Source organism: Sprattus sprattus (assembly GCF_963457725.1).
Source record: "Sprattus sprattus genome assembly, chromosome: 10".
Classification (NCBI taxonomy): domain Eukaryota; kingdom Metazoa; phylum Chordata; class Actinopteri; order Clupeiformes; family Clupeidae; genus Sprattus; species Sprattus sprattus.
In genome coordinates, this window is record NC_137908.1 from 13845825 (window position 1) to 13873760 (window position 27936).

At 44.5% G+C, this 27936-nt stretch overlaps 1 protein-coding gene across 1 annotated transcript; it reads right to left on the reverse strand.

Annotated features, from left to right (window-relative positions):
• Nucleotides 1–1665: 1665 nt before the first annotated feature.
• On the reverse strand, nt 1666–27210 carry nckap5l (NCK-associated protein 5-like; the record flags this gene model as incomplete). Its single annotated transcript, XM_080846835.1, has 12 exons — nt 27169–27210; nt 22266–22412; nt 17052–17120; nt 16888–16926; nt 16552–16671; nt 13263–13355; nt 7831–11027; nt 7451–7586; nt 6992–7070; nt 5965–6252; nt 5247–5395; nt 1666–1920 (listed from the first exon to the last, which is right to left on the reverse strand). The coding sequence occupies exons 1-12, from the start codon at nt 27193–27195 to the stop codon at nt 1666–1668; spliced, it is 4599 nt and encodes a 1532-aa protein (XP_080702961.1). The 5' UTR covers nt 27196–27210.
• Nucleotides 27211–27936: the final 726 nt, after the last annotated feature.

Below are 27936 nucleotides of genomic sequence, written 5' to 3' on the forward strand. Positions count from 1 at the left end.
TCGCTGTCCTAGCCAGTAAGTTTACTGCTCTTTCTGGTATCAGTGTCCGTAGTCTTAGACGGGTCATTTTTGAACTCATTGGGTTAAGAAGAGAGTCATTTTAGTGCTTGCTTAGGTCTTAGGTTATAATAATTAGGACCTGAATATGTTTACTCTTTGATTCCATCAGTTCTCATTAGATCTTGTTCTTCACAGTTTGGGTCCAGCGCTCCATGATCCTGACAATCTCATTGTTTGATCACAGCAGCAATTATTTAATCCCTAGATACTATGGATATTTGAGTGATGGCTCATAAAATGTTAAAGATCTATTTTGTTTTAAAAAGCATGTGAGCACAAATTTAGCTTTTTTTAATCAGCAGTCAGATTTCTTAAGACTAAAGATCACACTACACAGCTTTGTGGCAGATTCACACATAGTTGATCATTTTAGGAACAAGATGACAAGGACCCACAGCTTGGAAAGTGCATCACTGTCTGAAAGGATGGAAGTTTTTTTTTCTACAACTGTGACATCTAATCTGTTTGGGTATTGTGTATGCAGCTGTTTGTGTGTATGTGTTGTGTGCATGTGTAGGTGTGTTTCTGTGTGTGGTGCTATATATAAGCTAGGGTGAGTGTGAGAACACATGTGGGAGTGATAGTATGTATCTGTGTGTGTATGTGAGAGTGTGTGTGTGTGTGTGTGTGTGTGTGTGTGTGTGTGTGTGTGTGTGTGTGTGTGTGTGTGTGTGTGTGTGTGTGTGTGTGTGTGTTGTCCATCTGGCCACCTGAGGAGTGAGCGTTTTCAGGTTGCGCTCGTCGGGTGAGTGCACCGTCTTTTCTTTTGAGTTTCAGTGTCAGCAGTCCAGAAGAGAGTAGGCATGTGTGTGTGTGTGAGGGCGGAGGGTGGGTTCTGTCACAGACCGCCCACACACACTCCTGTTGTTGTGGTGGTGGAAGGCATACCACAAGAATCTGTGCGATTCCCACACGCCCACCCACAGTCACCACAGAGGGCACGAGTTGACATCACGAAGCAGTAGACCTTCCACTACACACCATCTCTTCCACCTTCTTTTCATCCCTGTTCCTTTCAGAGAGACTCTTGAGCTGAGCTGGAATCAGTTCATCCACTTGCGTTTTCCACTTAAGCTCTCAAGGCTGGTACATACTTCATGTGGAAATTACTTTTGCTTGGCTTATGTGTGAAGCAAAACGACACAAATTGCAGTGAAAGCAAGCAAAGCCTGCATCTCACTGAAAACCTGCTAAATGTCATGCACAACTAGCAGAGTGCCGTGAACACTTTGGACTACTACATGATGCAGAACTTGTTTCGGACAGGTCAACCATACATGGAATAATAAGAAAGCTCAGACACAACATCCTAGTGAGCCGAACTTTGAACTTTGACCCTAGTGAACACTGAGCCCAGTGAGAGTATAATTGTGGAAGTATGTCCCAGCCTTAAAAAAAGTGAAATGCTGTCAAAATCGCTGCCCTTACTTTCTGTCCATTCATCTCCAGAATCCCAAGGATGTTTGCCGCCCAACAACTGAACTGGGACCAGTCATTACCTCCATGTCTCCCCCTCCAACTCTCAGGGTGAGACTGATACAAGAACGGCCTACATAGGCAGCCCCAGGAGAGTGCAGGGGGGTGGGGGGGGGGTCGTGTGAACTCTTAGCCCTGGCTGCCACAGGATGAGAGGCTGTCATAGAGCGAGTCACTCAGGGACTCAGGGGTCTCCAGGGCCTGTGGCCGGCTTGGGGACAGGATGTCGTCTGGACGCTCCTTCACCAACTCCAGGCCGCCCTCCTTACCCACCTCTGGCCCTCCTGGGATGCGGCTCTTTCCTCTCCGGCTCAGCCCCATCTGGGGGGCCAATGGGAGGCTACTGGGATCAACCTCTCTTGGTCCCTGGGGCTCTCCCTGTTTCTGCAACAACACACAAGCAGAAACATCATCACTTAATTATTGGCTAATTCATAGTGGGCCCCCTAATTTCATTGATGGGCATCACATCCACCACGCCTGATCTAAAGCTATTTAATAACTTGGCAAAATCATTGTGCTAACTGCATAACACGAACAAGACTCTAAGTGCAAACATGTGTGAAAACCTCCATCTCTTCTGGTGTTAACCGACTGGAAATGTGTGTTCTATTGTAGACCAATTACTGAACTCTGTGTGAGTTTTAATGAGGTATGGTCGAATCATTGTGATTGGTTGGTAAAGAATGACTTCAATGCCACATCCATTAATTACACCACTTATGCGTGAGAGCACCCTGTTTTGTGTCAATAATATTAACAAATATAGGTGTCCCCGCACTCCCCGCCTATTCTCTCTCATTCTTACAGTTGCTAATGCATGAAGCCCAATCATGATGGTCATTGCCTGCTGAAATGAGGGCCCACTATGTTAATACAATAACATAAATGAATAGTATATATATTTCTATATCTGTATGTCTTTTCATTATACACTTGTATAACTGCACTGTGAATTTAAAAGTTCAATTATGTGTGGGAGCCATGTTGTGGTCACACAGATCATTATATCTTGTGACAGGTACATACATTACAGATACTTGTAATTCATCAAGTAAAAAAAGTAATAATAAAAAAAATATATATATATATATAAATCGATCATTATTCTTTAAGAGAAGGTGACCCTGGTTTTATGTCACATCTAAAAGAAAAAAAATATGGGATTCCAGACATCAATGGAAAAAAAAAGGCATTGAACTAAATAAAATTTAAGAAAAATAACAAACCAATAACCACTTATTTGTGCCTTTGTGAAGTATGCTTTCATTCTTCTGCCAAAGGCAATTTTTTAGCTGGGTGCAGAGAAAGAGGTGGATAAGTGGGAAGTAAGTTCCCAACTGAAGAGCTTGCTTTCTGAGATTCTTTTTTATTTTTTTATACCTCTTTTCTCCTTATTTCGTACCATTTACCAAAAGGTTGAGACAGAGAAGGAGAGAGAAGAGAAGAGAACTACTTGCTTTGAAGAATAGTTCAGATACAGTTTTCTTCCTTTTTTTGCATCATTTCCATGGCAACACCAGTTCTGGCTTCTCAGGAAGTTGTTTGCATTGATAACGAGAATATCACCTCTCTCTACGTATTTTCTCTCTCTTTGTCTCCTTATTTTCCTACCCTCTTCCACCTTCAGCCTCCCATCTTCTGCTAGCTTAGTCACATGTTCAACTGCACCACCCAGAGAATAAGTGTGACATGATAATTGATGCTACCTCAGGAAGCGACACGATGCGGATGAGGCATACTGATGACTTCATTTGATGTGCTAGTCTGTGGATGAATGCACATCTCAAAATGTTTTCAAGTGGGCTGTGACAAGATGTGCAGAATACGTCTGGGGAAATGCTTGTGCGTACGTATGTGGTTTGTGCGTGTGTGCCCGTGTGTGCGTGCGTGCATGTGTAGGTGAATGTGTGTGTATTTGTTTGCATGTAAACTTGAGGTATTCTTCTTCATAACATAGCTGTATGTCAGAATGCGTACGGTAGATTTAGGTGTTATCATTGGAATGGAGAATTGTCAAAGATCACAATGACTCTTAAAATTATGGTTTATATGTCATATTATATGGTGTTAAATGGTCTTACAGACAAAATGTTCTTTGATCTCTTCTAAAAAGGAGGAGTTACCTCACAGCTTCTCAGCAGGTCTTCATATTGAATATTATTAACTGATTTGATATCAAACTCACGTTTTTCAAAGTACAAAAGATATATGAAGAGTATATAAATGAATATAAAATACTGTCTTACAGACTTGGAGGAGGAGACTCCTGTAACCCACATATCAGACTGTGCTTCAAGGTTTGTGTCCAAGAATTTGTCTTTGTTTGCCATGGAGGCCTTTTGGTACACAGCTCTTGAACATTTGTGGTTCTCCTCTACCATTGCCACCATCAAGTGATAGGTAACAGTGATCATTTCAGCAAAAGGACCTCTTGAAACTAGTCATTAACCAGGTGGGGGTACTGGCACTTTTTATAGAACAACTAAGTCGTTCTGTTTAGACATTCAGAAGACTAAATGTTATTAAAAGACTTTAAAAGGCTAAAGTAAGCTCAGAAAAATGAAGGAACAGTTTAAATAAGATCATGATAATGCTTGCATGAGCAACAGGGACAAGTGCTCGTGCTTATGGTCACTAACCAGTTTCAGTGCAAGATATTGGCTGATGATGGCACTGACCGGTCAATGACTGCAACAGTCACTGAAGTACCCCCTAGTTGTAGTAACCAGTGATCAGTACAAGGTGCTGTACTAACCAGTGATGAGTATAAGATACCAGTGCTAACAAGAATGACCAGTGTGAGCTTCAACCCCCTCCTCTAAGTCAATTTCCAATTTTATATTAAAAGTCTTGCTTCATAGTTAAATAAGACCACAAGTCCTTGCAAAGGAAGAGGCAGGCCCTGAAACACAGCCCACCTTTGACTAACAACCATAGCTCAAGTCCTTCAGGTAGTCTGATGTCAGTAAACAGAGCAGTGATTTCAATCATTGAAAAACACAGAGCAGCAAATAGCAATTTAAATCAAGAAAAAGGAAAAATGTCAGTAGCAGAAGATGTGGCTGGTACAAAGGTAACTAGGAAAGTAACGTGCATGACCGACGTGGGTGAATTGTCCTACTTCAATTACACTTGTGTCCCTTTAAAAGTACTGCATGCATTTTAGTGAAGTGAAAAAGCAATAACAACGTAAGAGAAGATTATCCATACATGCCAGTTGGTTATGTGAATAGACTATTTAATAGCCTAAAATAATTAACGTTATTCAAGAGTGAGGCCCAATCACTGCCAGTATAGATTGTCGTTTACTACAGATGTGGATAACACCTGTGATTTTTATTGTGTACATGTAGGTCATTTCAGGCCTGAATTACGCTCACAACAATGACAGGTATAGGTCACTTAAATACACAAGTTTTCTTGACATTATGCCTTGTAATCATTGCAGAGACTAAACTGTTAGCACTGAGCACATAGAGAGCTTCAGCCTTTGATGGACACAGTGAGGGGTATGGAATCTACACATTGACATACTGTGGAGGACGAGTGTCTGACTCAACTCTCAGCTGAAATGGCTGGTGACGTCAGTACATTGGATTTAGTGCCAAGGAACTACGAGCACTGAATAGCAATCTGTACTCACTATAATCTTAGTCACAAGATGGAAGTGTCAATGAACTGACTAATTGTAAGGTGGGATGACTTACCCTTCTGGATGGCATTCCTTGTGCAGATGGCTCCAGATCTCCCTGGACACCAAGATAGACATCTGTGGAACCAGCTGAACCCTTCAGGTTGGGGAAGGTCCAGTTCTTAGTTGGGGGATTTTGCATATGGGCCCCATAGGTGTCAATGTCTACAAATTGGAGCAACAAAGTCAACACAGTCATATTGGCCAGTCTGTTGTTGGGGGGTAACTCATGCGTTTCAAATACAGTATTTTTAAGGATAATACAAGTTTGTAATCAGTCTGTTGTTGCGAGCTCATGCCTTTCAAATACAGTATTTTTTAGGATAATACAAGTTTGTAATCAGGGCCAAACCATAATTTGCTGTTTAATTAAGATTCTGAGAGAAAAAAAAGATTAAATTACTGAAGGGGAATGAGTGAATTTGGCATTCAGTGCTGTAGCATTGTATTCTTTCAATTTATTGAAGATGTTTTGGCTCAATCCCAAAGGGAAAAATTGATTAAAATACTGTACATCAATCCAGATAAATGTATATATAAGTGGGGCCAATCTGTCCCTTAAATAAATACATGGGAATTGAAACTCTCTTTTAGTATCATTAATACATTTTTCATTCATTCATTCACTTTCTTTCTTTTTTTCTTTCTATGGTTATGATGGTTATGATATAGCTTATAAAGTTAGCCTTCATGTCAGATGAGCACAGGAATGACGGTTCTCCATTAAAGCTTACCTTCGTGGATGGTGCTGGAGAGATGCATGCTGGGCCCTTTCCCCTCAAGGCCTCTGCCATACAGGGCAGATGGGTTCACCTCCTCCAGGGACGACAGCTCTCTCTCCAGGGTACGTGCCTTTCGTGGAACCTTCATTAGGGGTCCGTGTTTCCCATGCGAAGCAGAAAACCCTTGCTCCATGTGAGGCTTTGTCTTGGGGATGCTTTTGCCTGCTGCGCTGCTGGCATAGTCGGGCAGAGGGAATGTGCCAATGCCACTGTCTAGCGTACGCATGGAGGCTCCAGAACCTGTTGGCCACATGGAAAGTGATGAGTGAATGTAAACTGTAGCATAAGAGTACTCTGTTGACAACAAACAAGACAATGACAAAGAGATTATTATATTGATCAATATAAGAAGAGCTGTAAAGTTTAAAGCTTAAAACTTTAAGAAACTGCTTCCAAATAAATGTATTCACAGACATCGTTTTCATCTCGGAATTTACAGTACATTGTTGAGCTGCAGTGATATCAAGAGTAAAGACATTTTAAAATGACAAGCCCTATTTCAATTCGCATTCAACTACTTGGATTAAAGCATTGGCAAGAGAGCTACATTCACAAATTATCAACATTCTAGTTTTGACTTGGTCCTTATGAGAGCTGTCTGCTACAGGGACTGGAAGAGGTACATTCAATTGTTAAACAACCAGACAACTTCCATATATTCACTTGGTAGTGAGTCCAGGAAGGAATTAGGTGAAACGTCCCCCAAGGTAAAAATTAATGCAGAGCCAACGACCAGCAGAGTATGTCCTCATACTCCTCTTCTCAGGCAGAGCTACAGACCTCGAGGGACCAGATCAATCAGATGCAGACGCAATTACAATTTGTGTCAAAACTTAACAAGAGATGGTGGCCGTGATGTGTTTTGAGCCGAGGGCCATAAGGTTATGAGCCGTGGACGCAACAGCACAGCTAGCGAGCAGAAGCAGACAGGGTCACTTCATCAGACTATGGTGAAGAGATTTAGTATGAAGGGTGATACCTGTGAAGTGTTGGGAGCTCATGGATTCTGCCAGGTTCTCGGCGGATATGACCTCATCGCGACCTACCATGTCTGGCCCCTTAAACAAAAGGGAGTAAACAAACAGACATATTATGTTTCAGAGCTAATGCACTGAAATTCAGACAGCTATTCACATAGAAATGTAATACTCTGCCTCAGAACACTGTTATCTGAGAATTATACTTACCGGTATTTGTTTACATACAAACATAATGTATTGGTGTATATGCAATGGAAACATGCCTAAACGCCATCATGTAGAATTGTAAAAGTGAGAGGAAATCACTTTTGTTTTGATCATAAGTGTGGCAAAACATAAATGATAGAAATAGTAGAAATAGAGCACTGACATCACAAATTAGTAGTGAATCTTGTAACTACTGGGGCTAATAATGTAACATAAAGAACAACATTATTAATAGAGTGGAATGGCCTTACCTTGTCCATCTCATCCCTACTCTTTGTGTGGCTCATGCCATTCCTCTGGTGGAGGAATGAAGGTTGGGATCTTTTGGAGTCAAACGAGAGGCGTCTGTGAGCCATGCCAAAAGTGGGGGCTCCTTTGTCGTCCACCCTGTAGAGAAAAATCATGTTACTTCTATTGGCATCTCACAACCTGGAACAGTACAACAGAAATGCAAGGCTTTTGAAATACTAGTCTTGCCAATACTCTATCTAAACAGTCATGTGGATAAAGCAGCATTAAATTTGAAATGTATTTAGAATGCAGTGACAAAAAAGCCTGTTGCTTCTGTTTCCATCTCATGGTCTGGGGCACTAAAGCCCTGGCGAATCATACTGTATGTAGCCCCACTCACCTGTTTAGCAACTGCTGCATGAAGTTATCAGCGGTCACTCCACGGTACATAAGGGAAAGCTGTCCCTGTGCTGGATCCATCACCACCTCGCATGAATGTCCCCTCCCAGTACGATCAAGGGGCATTCCAACGCCCACCCCATTCACGTAGGCCCTCTCTTCCTCAAGGGCTTTTCTGAGATCTTCAGCTTTTTCCATTAACTTAGAGATGTTTAGGCTTTCTACCACCTTCCTTGGGCCTGCCTTGGAGTCCTTGTTGGCTGCGGAGGAAACCGATGAGGACGACGACGACATGTTGAGCCTGAGTTTGGACATCTCTGGCTTGCGGCTGAGGGCTGGCAGCTTACTCTTCTTCAGGCCAAACCAGCTGGCAATGCCATTGGAGGTCTTCTGCTTGGTCTCCACTATCTGGGTGCGGTCCTGTTCCTGGAGCTTAAGCATGTTCTCCTCGATTCCACGCATCACTTTCTGCTCAATGGCTGACTGAGGGCCAGATGGGGGCGCGAGAGGCTTTTTCTCCTCCAGCGACTGTGTGCTTGCGGATGTTTCGACAGGAGGCCTGGGAGGAGGAGGAGGCGGGAAGCTCTCAGCGTGGACAAACTTCTTCTTGCTGGCAGTGAGCTTGGACTTGTCCTCTGGACGAGCAGGGTGTTTCTGTGCCTGGCCACGATCATCATGAGCAGGCTTCATCCCTCGGGGGTATGAAGACGCCTGACCAGCTTTCGAGGGTGACTTAGACAGGACCTTGGTTGGACTGCTCTGGGGACTTGGAGAAGTTTTGCTGTGGTGGTTTGACGGAACTTGGCATTTTCCGTAACTACGCATCACAACATGGGGCTCAGTCGAGGATGACATTCCCATTTTTATCTTCGGGCCTTCAGATTTGGCAACATATACCCTTGGAGAGAAAGTTTCTAATTCTCCTTTGCTGGCAGGTCCTGTTGCTACTGCTGACTTGGGGCTTACTTCATGGCATGTACTAGGATACTTGGTGTAGCCTGCTAAGCTAGTTTTGGGGTAAGGTTTTCCGTCCAAAGAATCAGTATACTTTGAGTGCCTATGTTCAACCACATTGCGGTCGCCTTGTCGCTCAGCAGTTTTGCTTCGCTCGTTATTGCCTGGGGCAGAGGATGCAGGTGCTCTACCTACAATGCACTGTGCTTCTTTCTTATCCATGGGCTGGTGAAGATCCTCGTTGCTCTTCAGCTTCCCGAGGGCAGCCAGCCGTTCTTTGAAAGGGTGATGACTGGTCTCGTTTTGGGGTTTGACAGAGACCGTCCTTTTGGGCAGTGATGGGGGCTGGTCTCCTTTTCTGGAGCCTGTTGGGTGAGCTGACTGGACAACTTCAACAGTTTGTGGCTGAACAGCTTCGGATGCGATTCTCTCCTGTGGCCTGTCCTTCATGCTGGAGTAACTGGAGACTCTCTGGGCCTTGCTGGAGGCAGATGATGAGGAGGAAGGCAAGCTGAAGTGTTGATGGGGTTTGTGCCACACAGGACTCTCGGTATCAGTCTCCTCTTCATCAGAAGACTCTGAGGGGGAGTCGCCGGTGGCTGGGGATGAATCTGAATTCTTAGAAGGAGGACTGAGCAACTTGTCGTCACACGTGTTCCTCTTCTGTTTCTCCGTGGTGCTTCCCTCTCTTTGGGAGAATGGGATGAACTGCGGCAAACCGTTGGATGCGGCAAGGTCGGACACATTCTCATAGTGGGGTACCTTCTGAGAGTTCCTTTGTGACTGAGACGATGAAGGGAGTGCCCCTTTAGAGGTTCGGTTAGGCTTGGGTGCCGAGTGGCTACTATAGCTTACCTCATTGACAGGGATAGGGGAACAGAGGTTCTCATCCGGCTTTGGGGGTGATGTGGGTGCAGAATGTGTGCCAGGGTAAGTGTCCGTTTTGGGAGAGGATGAGGACGAGGAAATCTTTTCCCTCTCTGTGGTGGTGGCTTTGCGGGACATCACAGGTGAGTGGTAAACCTCGTAGTTGTTGTTCCGGCAGGGGATCTTGGAGCTACGTGTAAGCTGGGGACTGAGGCGTAAGGCTTGAGCAGTTTGAGGTCGCTCTCCGATTGCAGGGATCTTGAGGAACTTGAGCAGCCGTGATGGGGAGGAGATCGGGGAGGGCTTGGCTTCACTAAGGCATGAGGGCGGAGAGGTGGGGCTGAGTGCAAATTTGCTTTTCCCAGAGGATTGCTGCTGTGGCTGTGGAGGTGTTGAGCTGATCCTCTCCGGCACTGGAGCTGGGGAATAGGAATCCACAGCCACTTTCTTGGATACAGACGTCTCATTGGAGGAGAAGTAGACCCCATTGCAGACCTTCTCGGCGTCCTCACATTCTTCCACATCCTTCACAGTAGCATCAGTGTCCACCACCAGGTAACAGCACTCCTGTTCGGCGCTACTGCTCAACTGGCTTTGATCCTGGCTCTGGGACAGTGGTGCCTCAATGTGTTTTCCATCTTCAGCTTGAAGAGTGGTGTCAGAACCTCTGGACAAAGATTTCCGTAGTGACAACTTCTCTACAGCTTTATCTTTATGATGCTGCAGACTCCTGACCTCATCACCTGGCTCCTGGCTTTGATCAGAGGCCTCTGACACAGACCCACACACCACTCTACCATCTGTCCGTGTGCTGTGTGTGTAGGGATGGCTTGTGCTCTCCAGGGAGGGAATGATGACATGTGGATCAGGAGCGCCTGCTGATGCCCCCTGCTGATGACTCTCTACCCATATCTGCCCACTGACACTTTCCTCTCGAACTGGCAGACCAATGGCACTGGCAACAGCAAAAGAACCACCGTGTCCTGGTGTACCCCTTAACAGGCTGTCCAGGCTGCTTTTCTGAGTGAGAAGCCGGCAGGATGGGCAGCCCCCATGTCCTCTACTGCGGTCATCCTGAAGTGCCCCCTCGACACTGGCATACTCGTGGATGTCTGAGTCAGAGCTGGAGTGCCTGCAATGAGGTGCACGGGAGACGGAGGTCCCCGGGAAATCTCCCAGAAACACTGTCTGGCCCATGTCATGGTAGGACGAGAGGCAGGATGAGGGGTGGAACTTAAGCGGGTCGGATTCCTCCAGCTTGCGAAGGACTTCCAGGATGTGTGCTTTCTTCTTGAAGAACGGAGACAGGGCGTCCATGGAGGTGGCTGGACCTCGAGCTTGGCTTGGGGTACCATTCTGTGTGCGATCACCATTGTTCTGTACAAGTAACAAAGACAGCCATATTAGCATTAACTTGTACTGATATGTGCAGCATAGACCGTTTTGTTAAATGTGTTTATCAGTGCTTTGAAAGATTCTTAGACAGTAGTCAGTAGGGAAGACTACATCATTTGGTGGATACATAATAAATAGATAAGAATAGTGGTGTGAGAATATGGTGCATGAAATTACCTAGCTACTAAAGCGCTCAACAAGGATTTCAGACAGGTTTTTCTCTAAAGTGTCTCACTTTAGTGTGTTCATTTAACACAGAGAGATAAAGCCCAAAAGTTTGTGTCAAGCAAATAAAGGCAGGGCTACCATTTGGTGTCAGGATCAGAATGATTAAGACATTCACAAAGGCCAACGGATGACTAATCCTCTGCTCAGCATTCAAGCAAACTAACAGATTATTAATACAGAGTCATTTTGAGGGTGACCCCTTCCTCCACACATGAGGAAGTGAATGAAAGGGGGAGGAAGGAAGACAGAAGCGAACCATGGAGAGTTACTTTGGATTCACATGGCTGGTCCATCCTGAGGAACCAGCTTTATCTTTAATTAAAGAAGCAATTAATTTTGTAACACACGCACACACACCCACGCATACACAGAGAGAAACTCAGGGCACTCTCCCCTCTCCCTACTCCAACCTTCCGAGGCTAAAGAAGCCAATCTCTTAAAAGCCATCACTGGCTTTTGAGCCCACGGGGATTACTGAATTAAGACAGAGGGTAGGGAGGGAGTGGAGTGAGGGGGACAGTAAAAACAATGCTGCAAGGCTTCTGTGGATTAGCAGCTCACTAAATGTGTGCTGTACCTCAGTGCTATACCCTCAAGGAAACAGCATGTCAATATGACAAATCTATATCTGGTGCCCGATATCTCGATTGAAGAGGTCATGAAGGTAATGAAATTGATGATTCGGAATGATGATTTATCCAGCTGACTAGAGCCTACGATCCCACACGGGTCACATTGGAGAGTTGCTGGCTTGGACTTGATTTCGAGGTGATGCAGAGAAGCTAACAAAGGCCCATCTGAGCATCCATGTGTAGTGGTGCTTTAGGCATTAGAACCCGTAATCTACCCTTCAGTAAATGTGAAAAATGTGTAGTATAAAAATAGCACAGAAATGGACCGTAGGCCTGAACTTTTCAGGTAAATTAAGAGATGAGAGGAGGAGATAGAGCACTGGACGGATAGAGAGGGACAGGAGGGTGTGATCAGCTCAGGAGAGGCAAACGGATGAGAGATGAAGGACGGATGGAGTGTCTTCTGTGTTTCGAGGGGATGAAAAAAAATCTATATTCAATTTGACAGCTGTCCCCCAATCCACTCAGAGAAAGCAATCAGTGGACTTTAGGGCTGCAATGATTGTATGTGTGTCCCCTTCTCTCGGTGCTATAGGACATTTGTCAGCAGGAGAGAGCACTTTCTCCTCAGGCTATGAGGCAGCACGCAGCTTGGGTCATTTAAAATGGACAGGGGAAAAAAACAGAGATGAAGAGAGGCGCTCACCGTGGACAGGGATACTTAGCCTCGCTAACAATAATAACAACAGGACAATTTTATACAAGTTAATTATCATTTGAAGGGACTGGTCATAGGTGGAGGATGGGGATGGGAATGTGAGTGCTACATAAAACAAGAGAGAGGTTTAGAGGGGGCAATAACAGAAACACCAACCGTGTGGATGGTGTACATCAAACTCTCTGTCATTGTCTGAGATCTATTACTGCAGTAGGTTCTGATAGTAAGCCAGATAGACACAGGGCTGAACACTTAAACATTTTAAGCCTCCATTAGAACAGTATCACTACAAAGGTTAACTTCCAAGAGGAAGCTACATGGTGACCTAGCAGTGAACGTTTTCCTTCATATCATTAGCATATATTAGCAGATTAGCATGAGCCAGTGCTATGGATACTGAGGACATGAGATGAACTTGCAGACTGAAGAAGTTTATCCCCAGTGTACATCACATTTAGAATGAGATGTTTCCTTTTCAATGTATGTGAAGCACTTTGTTTGCAGACAGTCGAATTGACAGCCTTTGCTCTTTCCATTCGTTCATTCATCCATCCATCCATCCAATCATTCCTCCATCTAACCAACCACCCATCCATCCATTCATTTACTGGGTTTAGATTAAAACAAAGTAATTGTGTTGGTGTTTAGAGTGCAATCTTGGAGTGTCTGTGCATTTGAGCCTCAAAACAAACAACTCACCTTGGCTTCTCCCTGGCAGTGAGATGCTACCATCTTCTCTGTGTTCGTCACCGTGGCCTCCAAATTGTGCTCTAGAAGAGTCACCGATGGCAACTGCAAAGAGTGAAAGACATTGGGTGGTTGTTCAGACAAACGTGCCATTTAAACAATCTGCAGACATCTTCGGAGATGTTGCAGGTAAGGCATTTACAATGGGACCATCTGGGCCGGGGTAAATTGAGTGGTCTTGAGAACGCTTGAGCGTAATTGGTTGGTATGTTTGTTTCAATTTAATTTGTGAAAACATTTTCTTCTGTACTCAGACGCCCTTTGGGAGAGGCTGTGGAAACTAGAGCTGTCATGAAAACAGCAGGCGATTCCAACTGAGTGTAGACAGCCTGGGTAGGAAGCAAAAGTATGGCAATATGTGCCCCATAAACAAATTCTTAAGAGAACGAAAGACATGCAAACACTCAAACATAACCAACCAAAACACACAACTGCACACACACACAGACACACATACACACACACACACACACACACACACACACACACACACACACACCGAACACACACACACACACACACACACACACACACACACACACACACACACACACACACACACACACACACACACACACACACACACACACACACACACAAACACAAATATACTAAACAACGGCATCGATAACAATGCTATCCATCATACTCTGACTAACCTACATTAAAAAAATACAAAAATCCGGGAGAAATTGCATTTGCCCAGGCGCACCGACCACTTTTCAGCCCAATCCTGACCTAAAGTAATTAAATTGCATGGGCTGGCAAGATAGCATCACATTCTTATGCAGTCTCCAAATAAATGCAAGCCAGGAGGAAGCAGATAGAGAGAGGGGGGGTGGGGGGAACAGTAGTGTGTGTGTGTGTGTGTGTGGAGGGGGTGGCGGTGGGGGGGGAGTGCGCTATTATCTCTGGTAAGAGATGCATCCATCCACTTCATGAATGGCAGAGTGATGGACAGAGTGGGGGCAGTCTGGGACAGTTTCCATCTCCATTCAATGTAATAGAAAAATGCCATTTCACCCTCCTGGCAATTACAGTCAGAATTTGTTTAGATTAAAGGCCGCATCAAGATTTCTCTTCAAGATTCACTTCTTTTCAAACTCTTTCTGTTAACTCTCAGCCAAGCCCCACCCCCACCTCCACCCCACTCTCTACCTCCTTTTCTTTCTAAAGTGAGGCCACTGGAATACTAATGCTACTGATAAGAGAGAGAGAGAGAGAGAGAGAGAGAGAGAGAGAGAGAGAGAGAGAGAGAGAGAGAGAGAGAGAGAGAGAGAGAGAGAGAGAGAGAAAAGACCTGTCTCAATACCACAAGAGGAGATAGAGGGAGGAGGGCATGAGGAGAGGAGCGAAGGAGAGATAAACAGAAAAGAGAAGGAGTTTACAGTAAACATAAATATGGAGGGCATCACAGAAAGAGGAGAGGCAGTGGGGAGAAGAGAGAGAGATGAAGATGAAAACACTGAGCCTACTAGAGAACAGAGCAGTGAATGGAATGAGACCAAAAACCAAAGGTTAGAGAGAATCCATGGGAGGGAGAGACAGAGAGTGAACCAGAGAGCTGGAAAAAAGGCCTAGTATCACACATTTCAAAGAAATAACCAAAATGACCTCTAGCCATTTCATGCTATATCAAAGAGCAGAGGCCTTCCTGTCACTGTTTCCCCAGGGAATTCTTGCACATGATACACCATCAAGGTCTTCAGAGAGCGATAGAAATAACAACCACACTGATTCCCATTTGTTTACATGACCACTATAAAAATAACAAAACTTTATACATAATGACATATAAGCCTATATATAGTGTGCAAGTGCTTAAAATCAAGCCACGCTTGGAGAATGGGAATTTAAAAGAAATGCCTCATTTCATCATTTATTATTTGGGTACCCACACATGTGATGATAACAGATTGCCTGGACCACTGAATTGCAGACCCACAAATAACCGTCACCAAAGAGTCACATCCCCGCTCCCCAGAAAAACAATCACCGTAGCAACGGGTGGTTAACCGAATCACCGTGACAGCTCTGAGGCTGAGGATCGAGCTGCCCAGCGATTTCCCCTCCCGCGAAAAACCCGCCTCCCTAATTTTGGGACATTTGTTCTGTTAAGGAGGATACGCGTGGCAGGCACGGAACAGTGCCATGTGGTTCTCCTTTGTGACTCGAGGAGTGAGGCGGTGACTAAATTGCAATATTGGAAAACTGCAGAAAAAAGGGGGAGTGCAGTGGTAGAGGAAATTCTGAAGAGTTGGGTATGCACAGCAGTCACGCGCGCTGTGATGACTTCAACCAGACCTCTCCTCTCATGGGGAGGAAAAGAGGACAGAGGACAGGTTGGTGAGGAAGAATAGGGAGGAGATGGGGGGAAGCTATTTTGGCGGCACTGATTTCACAGGCAGATGAACCAGCAGCCTGATGATGCCTTATGAATAAACGAAAACAAAAATGAAAGCTTCAAGCCCCAGTTGTTTTTCTCATTAGCAGGCTCACAGGACGCCCGAGTGGAGGTAAAACAGCTGGTGAATTCTGTCTGAGTCACACCGTTTGACTTCAACAGAGCCCTGAAATGCAGTGCCTCAATAACCCATGACTAAATACATCAGCGTAAGACCTACATGATAACACAACAGCACAGGCACCAACACAAATGTCTTTTTTTACAACCCCAAGTATCATATCAGAAATGTGTGTGTGAGTGCGTGTGAGTGTATCTTGCACACTAGCCTTCCGTCAGCGTTTGCTCTTATCCGACACACACGATTATGCTAACAAGATTCCTGTCAGTTGCTGTATTGAGCTTACATAGGTATGTGGTGTCAGCCCAAACAGAAAGCATGGGAGCACCTTTGGTTCAGCGCAGATACGTGTCCGGTTGAGGCAACGCATTTGTTACGCTGTTGTCAGAAGTGGGATGAATGCCATGCATGAGATTAGGGATCTTCACAGGGGGAGACGGGATGTGTGTGTGTGTGTTCACCATGTGACCAACTTGACTCATGATAATTCAGCTACATTGCTCGATGGGATCTCATATCACAAAGTGTATGCAAGAGGTTACCTTGCATTACTGTGGGTCCTAAATACATCATTGTATATATGGTGCACTAGCATTGAAGTTGCTGGTATTGCACTTCCACAAACCATTGTGAGAGCTTAATGCAATACATTGGGCATACTTGTGGGTGTGTGTGTGTGTGTGTGAGTGTCTGTGGGAGTGTGTAATCCACCTTACCTGTTGAAGGGGATTGGGGTGTGTGTGGAGTTTTTGTGTGAAGAGCTCTGTCAACGTCCTGTTCTGCCTCTCCAGGTCGAAGACACGCATTTTCAGCTTTATGCATTCCTCCCGCAGGTCCTGAGACAAACAAGCACACACACACACACACACATATACACACACATACACACACACACACACACACACACACACACACACACACACACGCGCACCACCAAAACTGTTTACTTTATCAATAAATTGTAACAAATAATATGCCCACACAGACACAGAAATAAGTATTACCCAGGAAAATGTTATGTCAAGGTAATATAATTGAACATTCATTTGTACCTTTTGGTTTAGAAGGGCCTGCACCACATGGTTGGCAACCTATAAAATCAAACAAGGTATTGTTCAAATTGTGAAGCTGTGAATGACAACAATACATTGTATAGGCGAGCCATAAAATCAACTTTAAATGTGATCAAGTCAAGACAAGTCATGCAATCTCTCACCTCGTCCAGGCACCTCTCATACGCCTCTCTCTGGCTTTCGTTTGCGAGAGCAAGGGCCGAATTCTCAGCCTATAAAAATGTGTGAGAGAGAGAGAATCAGAAAAAAGTGAACGGAGAGATCAATGGGGTAAGATGAAAGCAAGACAAAGGGGAATGAACAGAGAGAATAAGACATAGGGACTGGACGACAGGAGGTATCATAAAAAATCAAACAAAGAAAGCATTTCAGAAAGAATCTTTATTATATTATCCTTTTTGTAACTTTCTCATGTCCACGGAACAACCCATCACAGGGTCACTTGCTTCCCAGCCATCATAATCACACAGAGGCAGTATGTGTGTGCGTGTGTGTGTGTGTGTGTGTGTGCGTGTGTGTGTGCATGTTTAAGGAACAGCGATCGAAGAGCGTATCCTAACGTGAGTGATACCCACGCTTACTTTAGTAAACAGCCCAATGGGAAATGTCTTTGCTCTCCATTTCAATTTTAAAGAATAACAAATATCTACCCTTCTCCAAAAAACAGTCCCCTATCCCCACCACCCCCTCCTCCTAAGTGACTACCCACTACTATACAATAGCAAAAGAGACCGCTGTGTTCCCCTTCCAGCATCGATCCAGGTCTTAATTGTTTGGGGAGCAGAGTCGCCTCATGATTTGCTTGTCTGGGTGCATTTTCGAGTAGAGCGGAGGAGAAAATCAAATAGAGGCTGGTGGAAGCACTTCACTGACCATCTTCCTTTAGAAATCATTGGTGGCAGGATGGAACAGGCGACAGAGTCGATTTGAATTAGTGCACAAGGCGCCGTGCTTGTGAGTGTGTGTACAAATGCTTGTGTGTGTTCTTGTTTTTGTGTGTGTGTGTGTTTGTGTACGTCTAAATGTATATGTTCGTATAGGTGTTTGCATTTACACAATGTTTAGACACAGATTATAGAGAGTAAAAGATATCGAAGGTTCCGCCCTCACAGTGGGCATCCACATGAAAGCAGCTATAAGACTAGTCTGATATGATGTCAGACTCCCAGGCAAATCCAACAAATAACAGCATTCCATGGGTTGTATTCACTAAAGATCTTTGCTAAATACAGATCTAATTCAAGAAAGGAAAGGGGGGGGGGTTCTCAATGCGTCAGGAAAAGTGGGGTGGGGGGGTAGGCTTAGGTCCAATCAGCAGAGGATGAGCAGAGGGCAATCACGCTGCACGCAATGGGTGAGGTTCTGCTTCCCTCTCATGCGTTTACTCACACATCACACATTCATCCGCAACTTCAAGGATGACTGTGTTTGCGTAAGTGTGTATGGCTGTGTGTCAATGGGTATGCATTATTACAAATAGATGTATGTGTGAGTATATGTGTCATTGGTGACTGTATCTGGATGGGTGGATGGGTGTTAAAGAGAGTGTCTCCAACCACCTGTCAGTGCTTGCCTGAGTACATATGTGTATACGTGTGTCTGTGCAAGCGTGTGTGTATGTGTGTGTCTGTACCCATGAGTCACACTCAAAGAGCCTCCAGCCTTCTGGCTGTTTGTTTATGAATCTTCACCTCTGTAAGTGGTGATCGTGTGCAGCTTGGCTCACTGGGCTCCGGTTACCAGGCTTACTGAGAGAAAAGCCCCTGCCTACTCACCACCACACACCCTGGATCCTCAACCCCCAGCAACCCCCAAGCACCCCCCCTCCACAACATCTGCCCCTCTCAGCCCCCCCATCCACAACATCTGCCCCTCACAGACTCCCCTCCACAACATTTACCCCACTCAGACCCATCTTCCACTCTCAGCCACCCCCTCCATCAGTCACCATCCCCCTCCCCTCTCTGTGCTTCCTGCGGGCTTCTGTGGGTTTTGGAGCCGGCCGTGAGAACAGCAAGTGTTGAGCATATTACAACAGCATGCATATGGAAGAGCCTTCTGGAGGAGGAGGAGGAGAGCATTTCAGAGCACTCTACTGGTTCCCTGCCAGGATGATGGAGTGAGACAGAGAGAGGGAGAAAGAGCGAGAGAGGGAGAGAAAAGGAGAGAGAAAGAGGTCAACAAAGAGAGAGAGGGAGGGGAACCAAAAAAAGATGCAGAGTAGGAAAGAGAAAGTGCAGGAAAGAAGGAGAAAGCAAGAGAGTAGTGGACCAGAGAGAGAGAAACAGTGTGTAAGTGTGTATGTATCCAAGTGGAGTGTGTATGTTTGTGTGTGTGTGTGTGTGTGTTTGTGTGTGTGTGTGTGTGTGTGTGTGTGTGTGTGTGTGTGTGTGTGTGCGTGTGTGTGTGTGTGTGTATGTGTGTGTGTGTGTGTGTGTGTGTGTGTGTGTGTGTGCAATCAGGTGAGAGAAAAGCAACAGGAAGAGGGTTAGTTTAAGAGTGCTTTAAAAGTTTTGATAATGTTTGGGAAACCTTTGGCAGGTACTCTTGTGATGGGAGGGGGTGAGTGCAGTAGAGACAGAGAGAGAGAGAGAAAGAAAGAGAGAAAGAGAGAGAGAGTGGAACAGCAATGAAGGTTTCAACTCAAGCACTTAACGACTGGCCCGCACCATCATTCAGCCATGAGGGATTGTTGCATAAAGTGAGGAAGGTAGGTTGGTTGGAAGAGAGAGAAAAATATGGAGCAAGGGAGAGGGAGAGGGAGCTGAAATGAAAAGGTTAAGCAAAACAGATTTGAATTAGCGGCGAACTAGTCAGCTGTGACATCTGTCACTGTGAAATGCAGTGCTCGTACTCTCCAAAGGCACACACAGAATAACACCCACACACACACACACATTTACCCATATATACACACACACACAGACACACACACATACTGGTGACCGCTGCTATAGAAAGGGCAGAATCACCAAAGCGTGATAAACCTCACAGATGCCCTCTATGTAAGTGAAAAGGTTTAAATGGCACTGTTATAAAACACTGCAGTACAACCCAGTGCAATGTGAACATCCAGGTTAAGCCACGTCTTTTTCAATGCTTTAACTTGTACCAAATACTTGTATAATTCGTCATTATGAACTCAAATGCAATAAAACCTAGTTTCAATATGATTCAGTGATAATTCTATTAGATTTACTTGATTTACTTAGATTTGCACTAGCAGCGGATGATCTTCCCACTGAAAGCCACCAGAGAGCAGTAGCAACATGTTGAAAACATCATGTTGAAAACATGTCTGTCGCGAATGGCAAAGTACTATCAGCATGCCATCCCTCTGTGTCAAATAACTCCAACTCCAGCACAACAGGCAGCTATGTGAAAGGTGCCTCACATGTGTGTCATTTCTGTCACTGAAAAATAATGTGTCATGAGTTTTTGAGAACATTTGATAATTTGAAAGGTACGATATAACTATATATGAATTGGAATATAGTAAAATATGAAGATTGTAAAAACAATAACTGACATGCATCCTTTGTTACTGCAGAGAAATTGAATTATTTGTGTGTGTGTGTGTGTGTGTGTGTGTGTGTGTGTGTGTGTGTGTGTGTGTGTGTGTGTGTGTGTGTGTGTGTTATGAGAGATATTCGTGAGGAGAGAGTGCCCTCTTGTGGACTAAGAGACCACTTGCTCATCTGCGATAGTATCCCTTCCTACACACACACAAGTGTGTCCCTGGTAACACATACCACTGCAGTGAGCGTATGGCCATCAATGCTTATCCCATGACTGAATTTCAGTATTTACCCAAAGAATTCCCTCACTTCATTCGCATTTAGTCATTTCGAAGGCAGAATTCCGAAGTCACTGAGGGATTTGTGAGGGAAGTGAAAGGAAATGTTGTTGGCTCTCAGGAAAGCTACGTGGGAAATAAACCCATACCCTTGCTCCTCCAGACATAGCTGTGGAAACAGTTTCAGATCAGGGGTAGACCTGTCTCAGCCATTAGACCTGGCAGCTAGTTGTGTTCTCAAACCCAAACAGTCAAGCTGAATTAGGCTTCTATAAGAGGGTGCTTTGGTTTTGGGTTATCTTTCTCTCGGAGTGTGGTGGCAGTATTAGCCAGCACAACAAACATACCTTAGGGCATGGAGGAAAGAGCCTGACTGGTTCCTGATGGAATAAGTCTGTAGCCCTACAAACAAACAACTACTGCTGCTGGACCCGTGTGCTTAGCGCTGTAGCTCTTAAGTGCATATTGTCTGGGGGCTTAACCTTTTGACCTCCTCGTAATATTTTTTCCAACCTCGCACAACCTTTGATAGCACTGCAAATAGACAATGCAATTCTCAGCTGACAAACCCTGAAAAAACCTGATTTACCAAAGGCTGAACAGCATTAAAGAAAATACATGATGTGTCAGTGCTATTTATGAGGGGATTTTCACAGCATCTATTAACAGGTCTTTTTTTGACTAGACAGCAGAGACACTGTTAAAAACCATCCTTATCTAGGATGTGAAGACGAGGAGAGGCTAATTAAGTGTGATGACAGGTTCTGAGGTCCAAAGAAGCTAAAACTTTCTTAAATTACATCTTCTGTTGTTGAAATCCAATTGTTTTTCTGACATTACATGATTTTCTTGTTTGATAAATTGCATTAAGGCTTGAATCATGTGATTGCTATACTGAAATGTCAGGGTCTATCTGTGCAGTAGTCCAGATTCATACCATTAGAACAGTCATCACATTAGTCTTCTATAGAAACTAATCTCACCCAGTATCATTGGTATTGGTAGTTGCTTTATTTATGAATGTATTTTAACTCTGATGGATTTGGTATAGTTCAGGGAGAGATGTACAGAGTGGAAATCCCTTGTGAAGAGAACAATCCTTTGTATTGTACAACCGCACAGAATACAAAGACCCACCGGACAGTGGCACAATGCACTTCTGGAAACATAGGTATAAATACAACTGACCTTTATCTTCACCCCAGTGTCGCTTTTACATTTGATCAATGGAATTGAATGAGCATCTACTATACAGACACGTGGATGCTTTGGTTTCTAATGAATACACAATGGTCTGACTTGCGGATACTTTACTTGACTGAATATAGATCTGAGGTGGTACAACCTCAAAGGCATGATGATAATCTAACATGGTGTAATTAGGACTATGCAATTTGAATGAGCACCAGTTTGGGTATTTCTTGTCGTTGACATAGACTCTGCAATTGCAAATCTTCCGTAAATCAGGGCCTCTATGCACTACTGCACACATCTGAGGCTGTATGTGCGCCCCCTCTCCATGTGTTAAACATGACCCACTCCAGCCTCCCTCCCAGCTCACCTCCAGCTCTCTGAGTCTCTCCATCATCTCCCGGCTGCTCTCCGTCTCCTCTTCCTCCTCGTCCTCCAGAAATGGGTCAACGTCGCCCTCTTCTGACTCAAAGGCCTCATTGCACTCCCTTAGTTCGGCCTCCTCAGACATCACCACCTAAAGGGCACGGGGGGAGACAAAGAAAAAAAATTAGAAAAGAAGAGCTGAAAAAATGAATCATTAATGGATGGACTAATGGATACATTTTGTGATTTTGTTTCGTAGTTCAATCTCTTTCTGTTGGACAGGATTACATTAATTGAAAATCCAGCCTGTCCCTGATCTCTATGCCTACCATAGAAAGCCAGAGGTAGAAAAATGCTTAAATCTTGACTTGTCACTCTTCCAGATAATACAAGCATTCACGCCACACGCAGACAATGAAGTAAGCTTTGTTCTAATGTCTGGCTTCAGGGAACATAAGCCTGTTCTACCACCACCTTGTCATGCAACACTTTACCTCCTGCTAGATTTAGGGAGTGGCATGGAAAAGGTTGTGAAAGGTTGTTTGTTTACTCATGTAAGCTATCCGTTACACCTACTATGCTTGTCTCTGGATTCCTATTTCAGCTTTACTTACACACTAAGCAGCTGACTCGAGTACAAATCAGGGTCAGATTGGGTTCCTTAAAACAACGTTAATGATGTTCTATAAGTAATACAATTGAATTATATTGAAATGAATCAAGATAAGTAAATACAATTGAATTAAATTGAAATTAATCAAGATGAAATTAATGAACTGGATCCGTTGCTCGTTGGTTATAACTGGCTAGACTGCAGGTGACGGTGAGTGACGAGACTGTTGCTTCGTCTTGTTGCCCAACAAATTACCGGTATATTACCAGCTGTTGTGGTTCACACACCCCGGAAAGGCGCTGATGATTTACTCTCTAAATGCCAAGATCACACCTCTATACTGAGCCACACCTCACTGGAATACAGCAGAGCGACAGACAGGTCATTACCTCTCAGCAGACATGACAATGCCTAACAACAAATTAGTTTTGACTGTGAATGCTAGCAAGTCATGTGTTGTATTGGTGTATTACTGTAAGGTAGCCACTCCTGTTTAGTGTGGAGACAAAAACTAAAGGTTACTCTGTGATAAATGCTGGGATTTACAGATTAGATCTTACTATTAAGATAATCGTATTTATAATCCTGACATTAAGCTCTAAACAATGAGCGCTTATTGTTTTGGGGCTGGCCATATGAGCTATTTCGGGTGCGATTCTTATCCCAGCCAACAGGAAACCTGGCCTCAGTCTCCGTTCAGTGCACATTCAGCGCATGGTACACTTGTCCTGCAGCAGCGTTAGGCAGTCATCTGTGAGTCGCTTATTTTCATTTGTGTGTGGGTCCGCGTGAGAGCGGCGCTCTTTTTTCAACCCCAGACGCTGGCACGTCGCCGGCTTGTTGTCATGCATGGCTGGCTGAGAGTGCCATATGGTTGCCCTGCCAGAGCGAAGCCCAAAGGTGTTTTTATCTGGTGCTTTAAAAAAAAAAAGAAGAAGAAGAAAACTTGTGACTGAGCGTTAAGTGGGCTTTTATAACTTGCCTTTCATATAGAGCTGGGAAAAACTGTATAAGTTTCTTGCGTCGTTGGAGTTGACTGTGGCTGCCTGAGAAAATTGAGTTTGCCTGAGTTTTGATTCAAATGCTAAACTGACAGCCCAAGTCAAAACATGTTTTGAGCAAATATTGGGGCGCAAACACCATCCCAGGCCCAATCTGTGAGGACACACACACACACACACACACACACACACACACACAGTGCCCAAAGGCTGGTGGGAATCATGACTGATCTTACTTAGAAGTCAGTGCCAAGGACAACCTTTACTTTGTTTCTTTTTGCAGTGGAAAAACTCAGCAATACAGCAGACACACACAGTAGGATAATTTGCGTTTGTTTTCTGATTGGTATTTAAGTAGGTCTCTTCTCCAGATGAGACCCAAGAGATTGAGTATGTGGGGATTAAGTGAACTGTATACAGCAAGTGTTGGGCAAACACGGATCCACACACCATCCAAGTCATTTTGAATAGAGGTTTAACACATTCTTCTCGTATCTGGAACAAAGAGCCGATCAAATGGAACTTTCAACGTTTTTTATAGTTCCACTGATAATGATGCTCTTGGTGTAGAGTTCTGGCCTGGCTCCTGCATGCTTGGCCATTAGGGCCGTTTTGCTCTGGGATTGCGCAGTTTGGCTTCACATTCGACGCACATAAAAAAGAGTGGGCCACTTCAAAGAAATGAGATCTCTACAGCTCTCTACATCACGTTTTATCTCACATAGCACCAGACCTTCATCTTGGTTCCATCACTGTGCCTGAACATTCTGTCTGAAACCCTTTTAAGCTGATTGCTGTGTCAAGCGATAAAAACTTCATCCTCAAAGTTTTTTTCCATTTTTGACATGATTTTATCATCACTAAGAGGATTTGACCGCATCATCCCCAAAATTGAATAAACTTGTTACCATTTAACATTTCAGCATTTGAAATGTCATCAGAAATGGTAAGCCCTCTAGTTCCACGCACTTTCCATTAAAAGATCCATTAAGGGGCTGTTAATAGAAAAGAAAAAGCCTTTTGTGAATACCAAGACGTTTTTTTTTCTTCTCTGTCTTTTTTTCTCCACTACCCTACCTACAACCTTCGACAGCACTCCGAGTTTAAAATAGAAGCATGGTCACTTCTCTTCTCTCTTCCTCACTCTCACTCCGTTGTTCCGTGTCTTTCTGGCAGTTCCTCTCTCCCCTCTCTGCATTGAGTCAGCTACAGCCTCTGGGCCATAAAGCAGCTCCTCTATTGTAGCCAGATGACAGCTTCTGGACAGATACGATAAATTAAGGCACATTTGCCACTAATTTCGCCGCCCCCCCCCCCCCTCTCTTTATCCTACCATCTCTCCCTCCCTCTCTCCAAGTTATTCTCCTTTGCTGTTCTTATTTCTCCATCCATTCATGGTGTCGCCGGACCTTCTTTTCAGGCAGTGCGAAAGAAGGAGCCAAACGATGCATAAAACATCTCAACTGGACAAAGGGTCAGGCTTGTTGTAGGGGGATTAGTGTGTGTGTGTTTCCTGTGGCTGCCGCACACACGGAGTCAAAGGGGATTCTGAAAAGTCTAAGTGTACGACTGCTCAGCTCCATAGGGAACCCCACAGGTGGGTCTACTTCTTCACGAGTGAGTCGGTAAAAAACATCATCTGACTGCACAGCTGTGATGCCTGTAAACACACCGCCTGAGGTTTAGCTCAGAGATGAAGAACCAGGCAGTGTTGGCCACCTCGCTTAAAGCGAGTAAGAAGTGAAGGAATTCCTGAGGGAGTTCCATCACTGACACACACAGCACTCCTCCTCAACCAGGCTCTCTGATCAGAGCTAGGGACTGGCTGTCAAAGTCACATCAATTAGTTTCTAAGGACATCTTTCCTTTTCCCCTCCCCTCTTTCTTCCTTTGCCTACATTCTGTCTATCTATCTATCTATTAATGTAACTATCTATCTATCTATCTATCTATCTATCTTTTCCTGTTCTCTATCCTGAGCCGCCCTCTCTTTTTCCTAAAAACTCTTTGCTAAAATATTGAAGATAAAAGAGCAGCCAGATAACTTTTTTTCTGTTGGAAGTTGGAAGGGCCCTGAGTCTTTGGGCAGCTGCCCTGGGCCTGAGAGTGCATAGCAGGCCACACTGAAGAAGAGAAGAGAGAGGGGAAAGAGAGAGAGAGAGAAAAAGGTAGAGGAGAGGAGAGGAGAGAGGGAGAGAGAGAGAGAGAGAGGAAAGGAGAGGAGAGGAGAGAGAGAGAGAGAGAGAGAAGAGAGGGAGAGAGAGAGAAGAGAGGGAGAGAGAGAGAGAAGAGAGAGAGAGAGAGAGAGAGAGAGAGAGAGAGAGAGAGAGAGAGAGAGAGAGAGAAGGGCCCTGAGTCTTTGGGCAGCTGCCCCGGGCTTGAGGGTGCATAGCAGGCCACACTGGCTGCACCGGTGCCTGTGTGCCGTATATATCACTTCATTAACGGAGGAGATGAAAGTCTGCTATGCTGACCGCCCATGCTAGAACTACATAAATAACACACAACACTGCCATTACCATCCTTATTAAAGACGAGGGGGTAATAAGGGCGGGTTAAACGGGAGCAGGAAAGAGCGACTGTCCAAGGATAAAAAAGAGATAAAGAAAAAAGGGAGAGAGGGAAAGTAAGAAAGGCGAGAGAGTACAATAGTGCACATTTTGACATATGGGGAAAATAGGGATAAAGTGAGAGATACAAATTCCCACTGACTGCAATGATACAAAAAAAGAGGATGCAAGTAAAAGTGGAGAAAAGTGGAGACAGGAGGAAAAATAACTATTTCCTGTTACTGACAGTACAACAGTTCCTTGGCAGTAAAAAAAAACAACAGTTTGAGGAGTCTGCAGGTCTCATTAGGTGTTCATACATGGCTTCGTTTGGATGGCATTCCCTGTTTTAGACTTCCTATCGGCTTGCCCTTGCCTTCCTGAAGCACTCTGTCATACATATCAGCCATTAGAGGAAGCAATGCAACTAATGGTGCTGAAACAGGGGAATTCCCCTTCTAGTGTACACTGAAAGTATCCATCAAAACCATTAATGGATTTATTGATCAGTGAATGCATATACAGTGAAGCACTCATTCTTTTGTGTGGCAACAAATAATATTGTTATAAATAATATAATATGATATGTGTGTGTGTATATATGTGAGGGTATATGTTTGTGTTTGTATGTATGTTAAAATATGTAAAGTACATCTTATAACGTGTGTGTGTGTGTGTGTGTGTGTGCGTATGTATGTGTGTGTACACGTGCCCATGCGTGAGAGTTCCTACAACATGACAAACCTTTGAGGCTGGTTCTCCACGGTGCATAAAGCTCAGAGGTCTCTGAGGGCAGCCTTTGGTCCCCCCTGTCTGCGCAGTGTGCCTGTGGGACAAACACAAATACAGTGGCCTGTTAGACACGCAGCCCCAATCTCCCCGTCTCCACCTCGCTGTACTCACCAAACCCAACACACGGACCCACACGCACGCGACCAAAGCTCTCTGACCTTGCTGATGCACCCACCACCCGTATCTCCAGAGGCTGATGTATGGGCAAAAACCAAGCACACATTTGTATGTGATGAAAGCAAATCAATCACTTCTGCAAAACAGCTCCCAGAATGCGCAACACACAATAAACACGCAAACATGAAATACTGATACGCACGCACACACAAACACGCACACACGCACATGTGTAAGTCGCAAATCAAATAAGAGGAGAATAGAAATATACTTTCGAAACTGGAATGGGATCCAGGCAACACAAATGTCTCATCGACTTAAGTTTGTTGAATTTGCCCTGTAAGTTTCCATTGTCCATACCTCACATGTGTTAGACGTTGTTCTCTAAGTCCTTTGATTCTTTTGTGCTCCCTAACGTCCCTCAGACTTCAGGAATCTTTAAACGGGTTCAAATACAGTTCTGCTGTTAAGGGGCTTTCCACCAGCCCAGAACCTTGGACCTGACACAGCTTTGTTTCTCCATCTACAGAAGAAGCCATGCGATCCGTATGGACCCGTGTTTATGGAAGTTGCTCTGCCGTCTCCGCATGTCTGGCGGCAGAG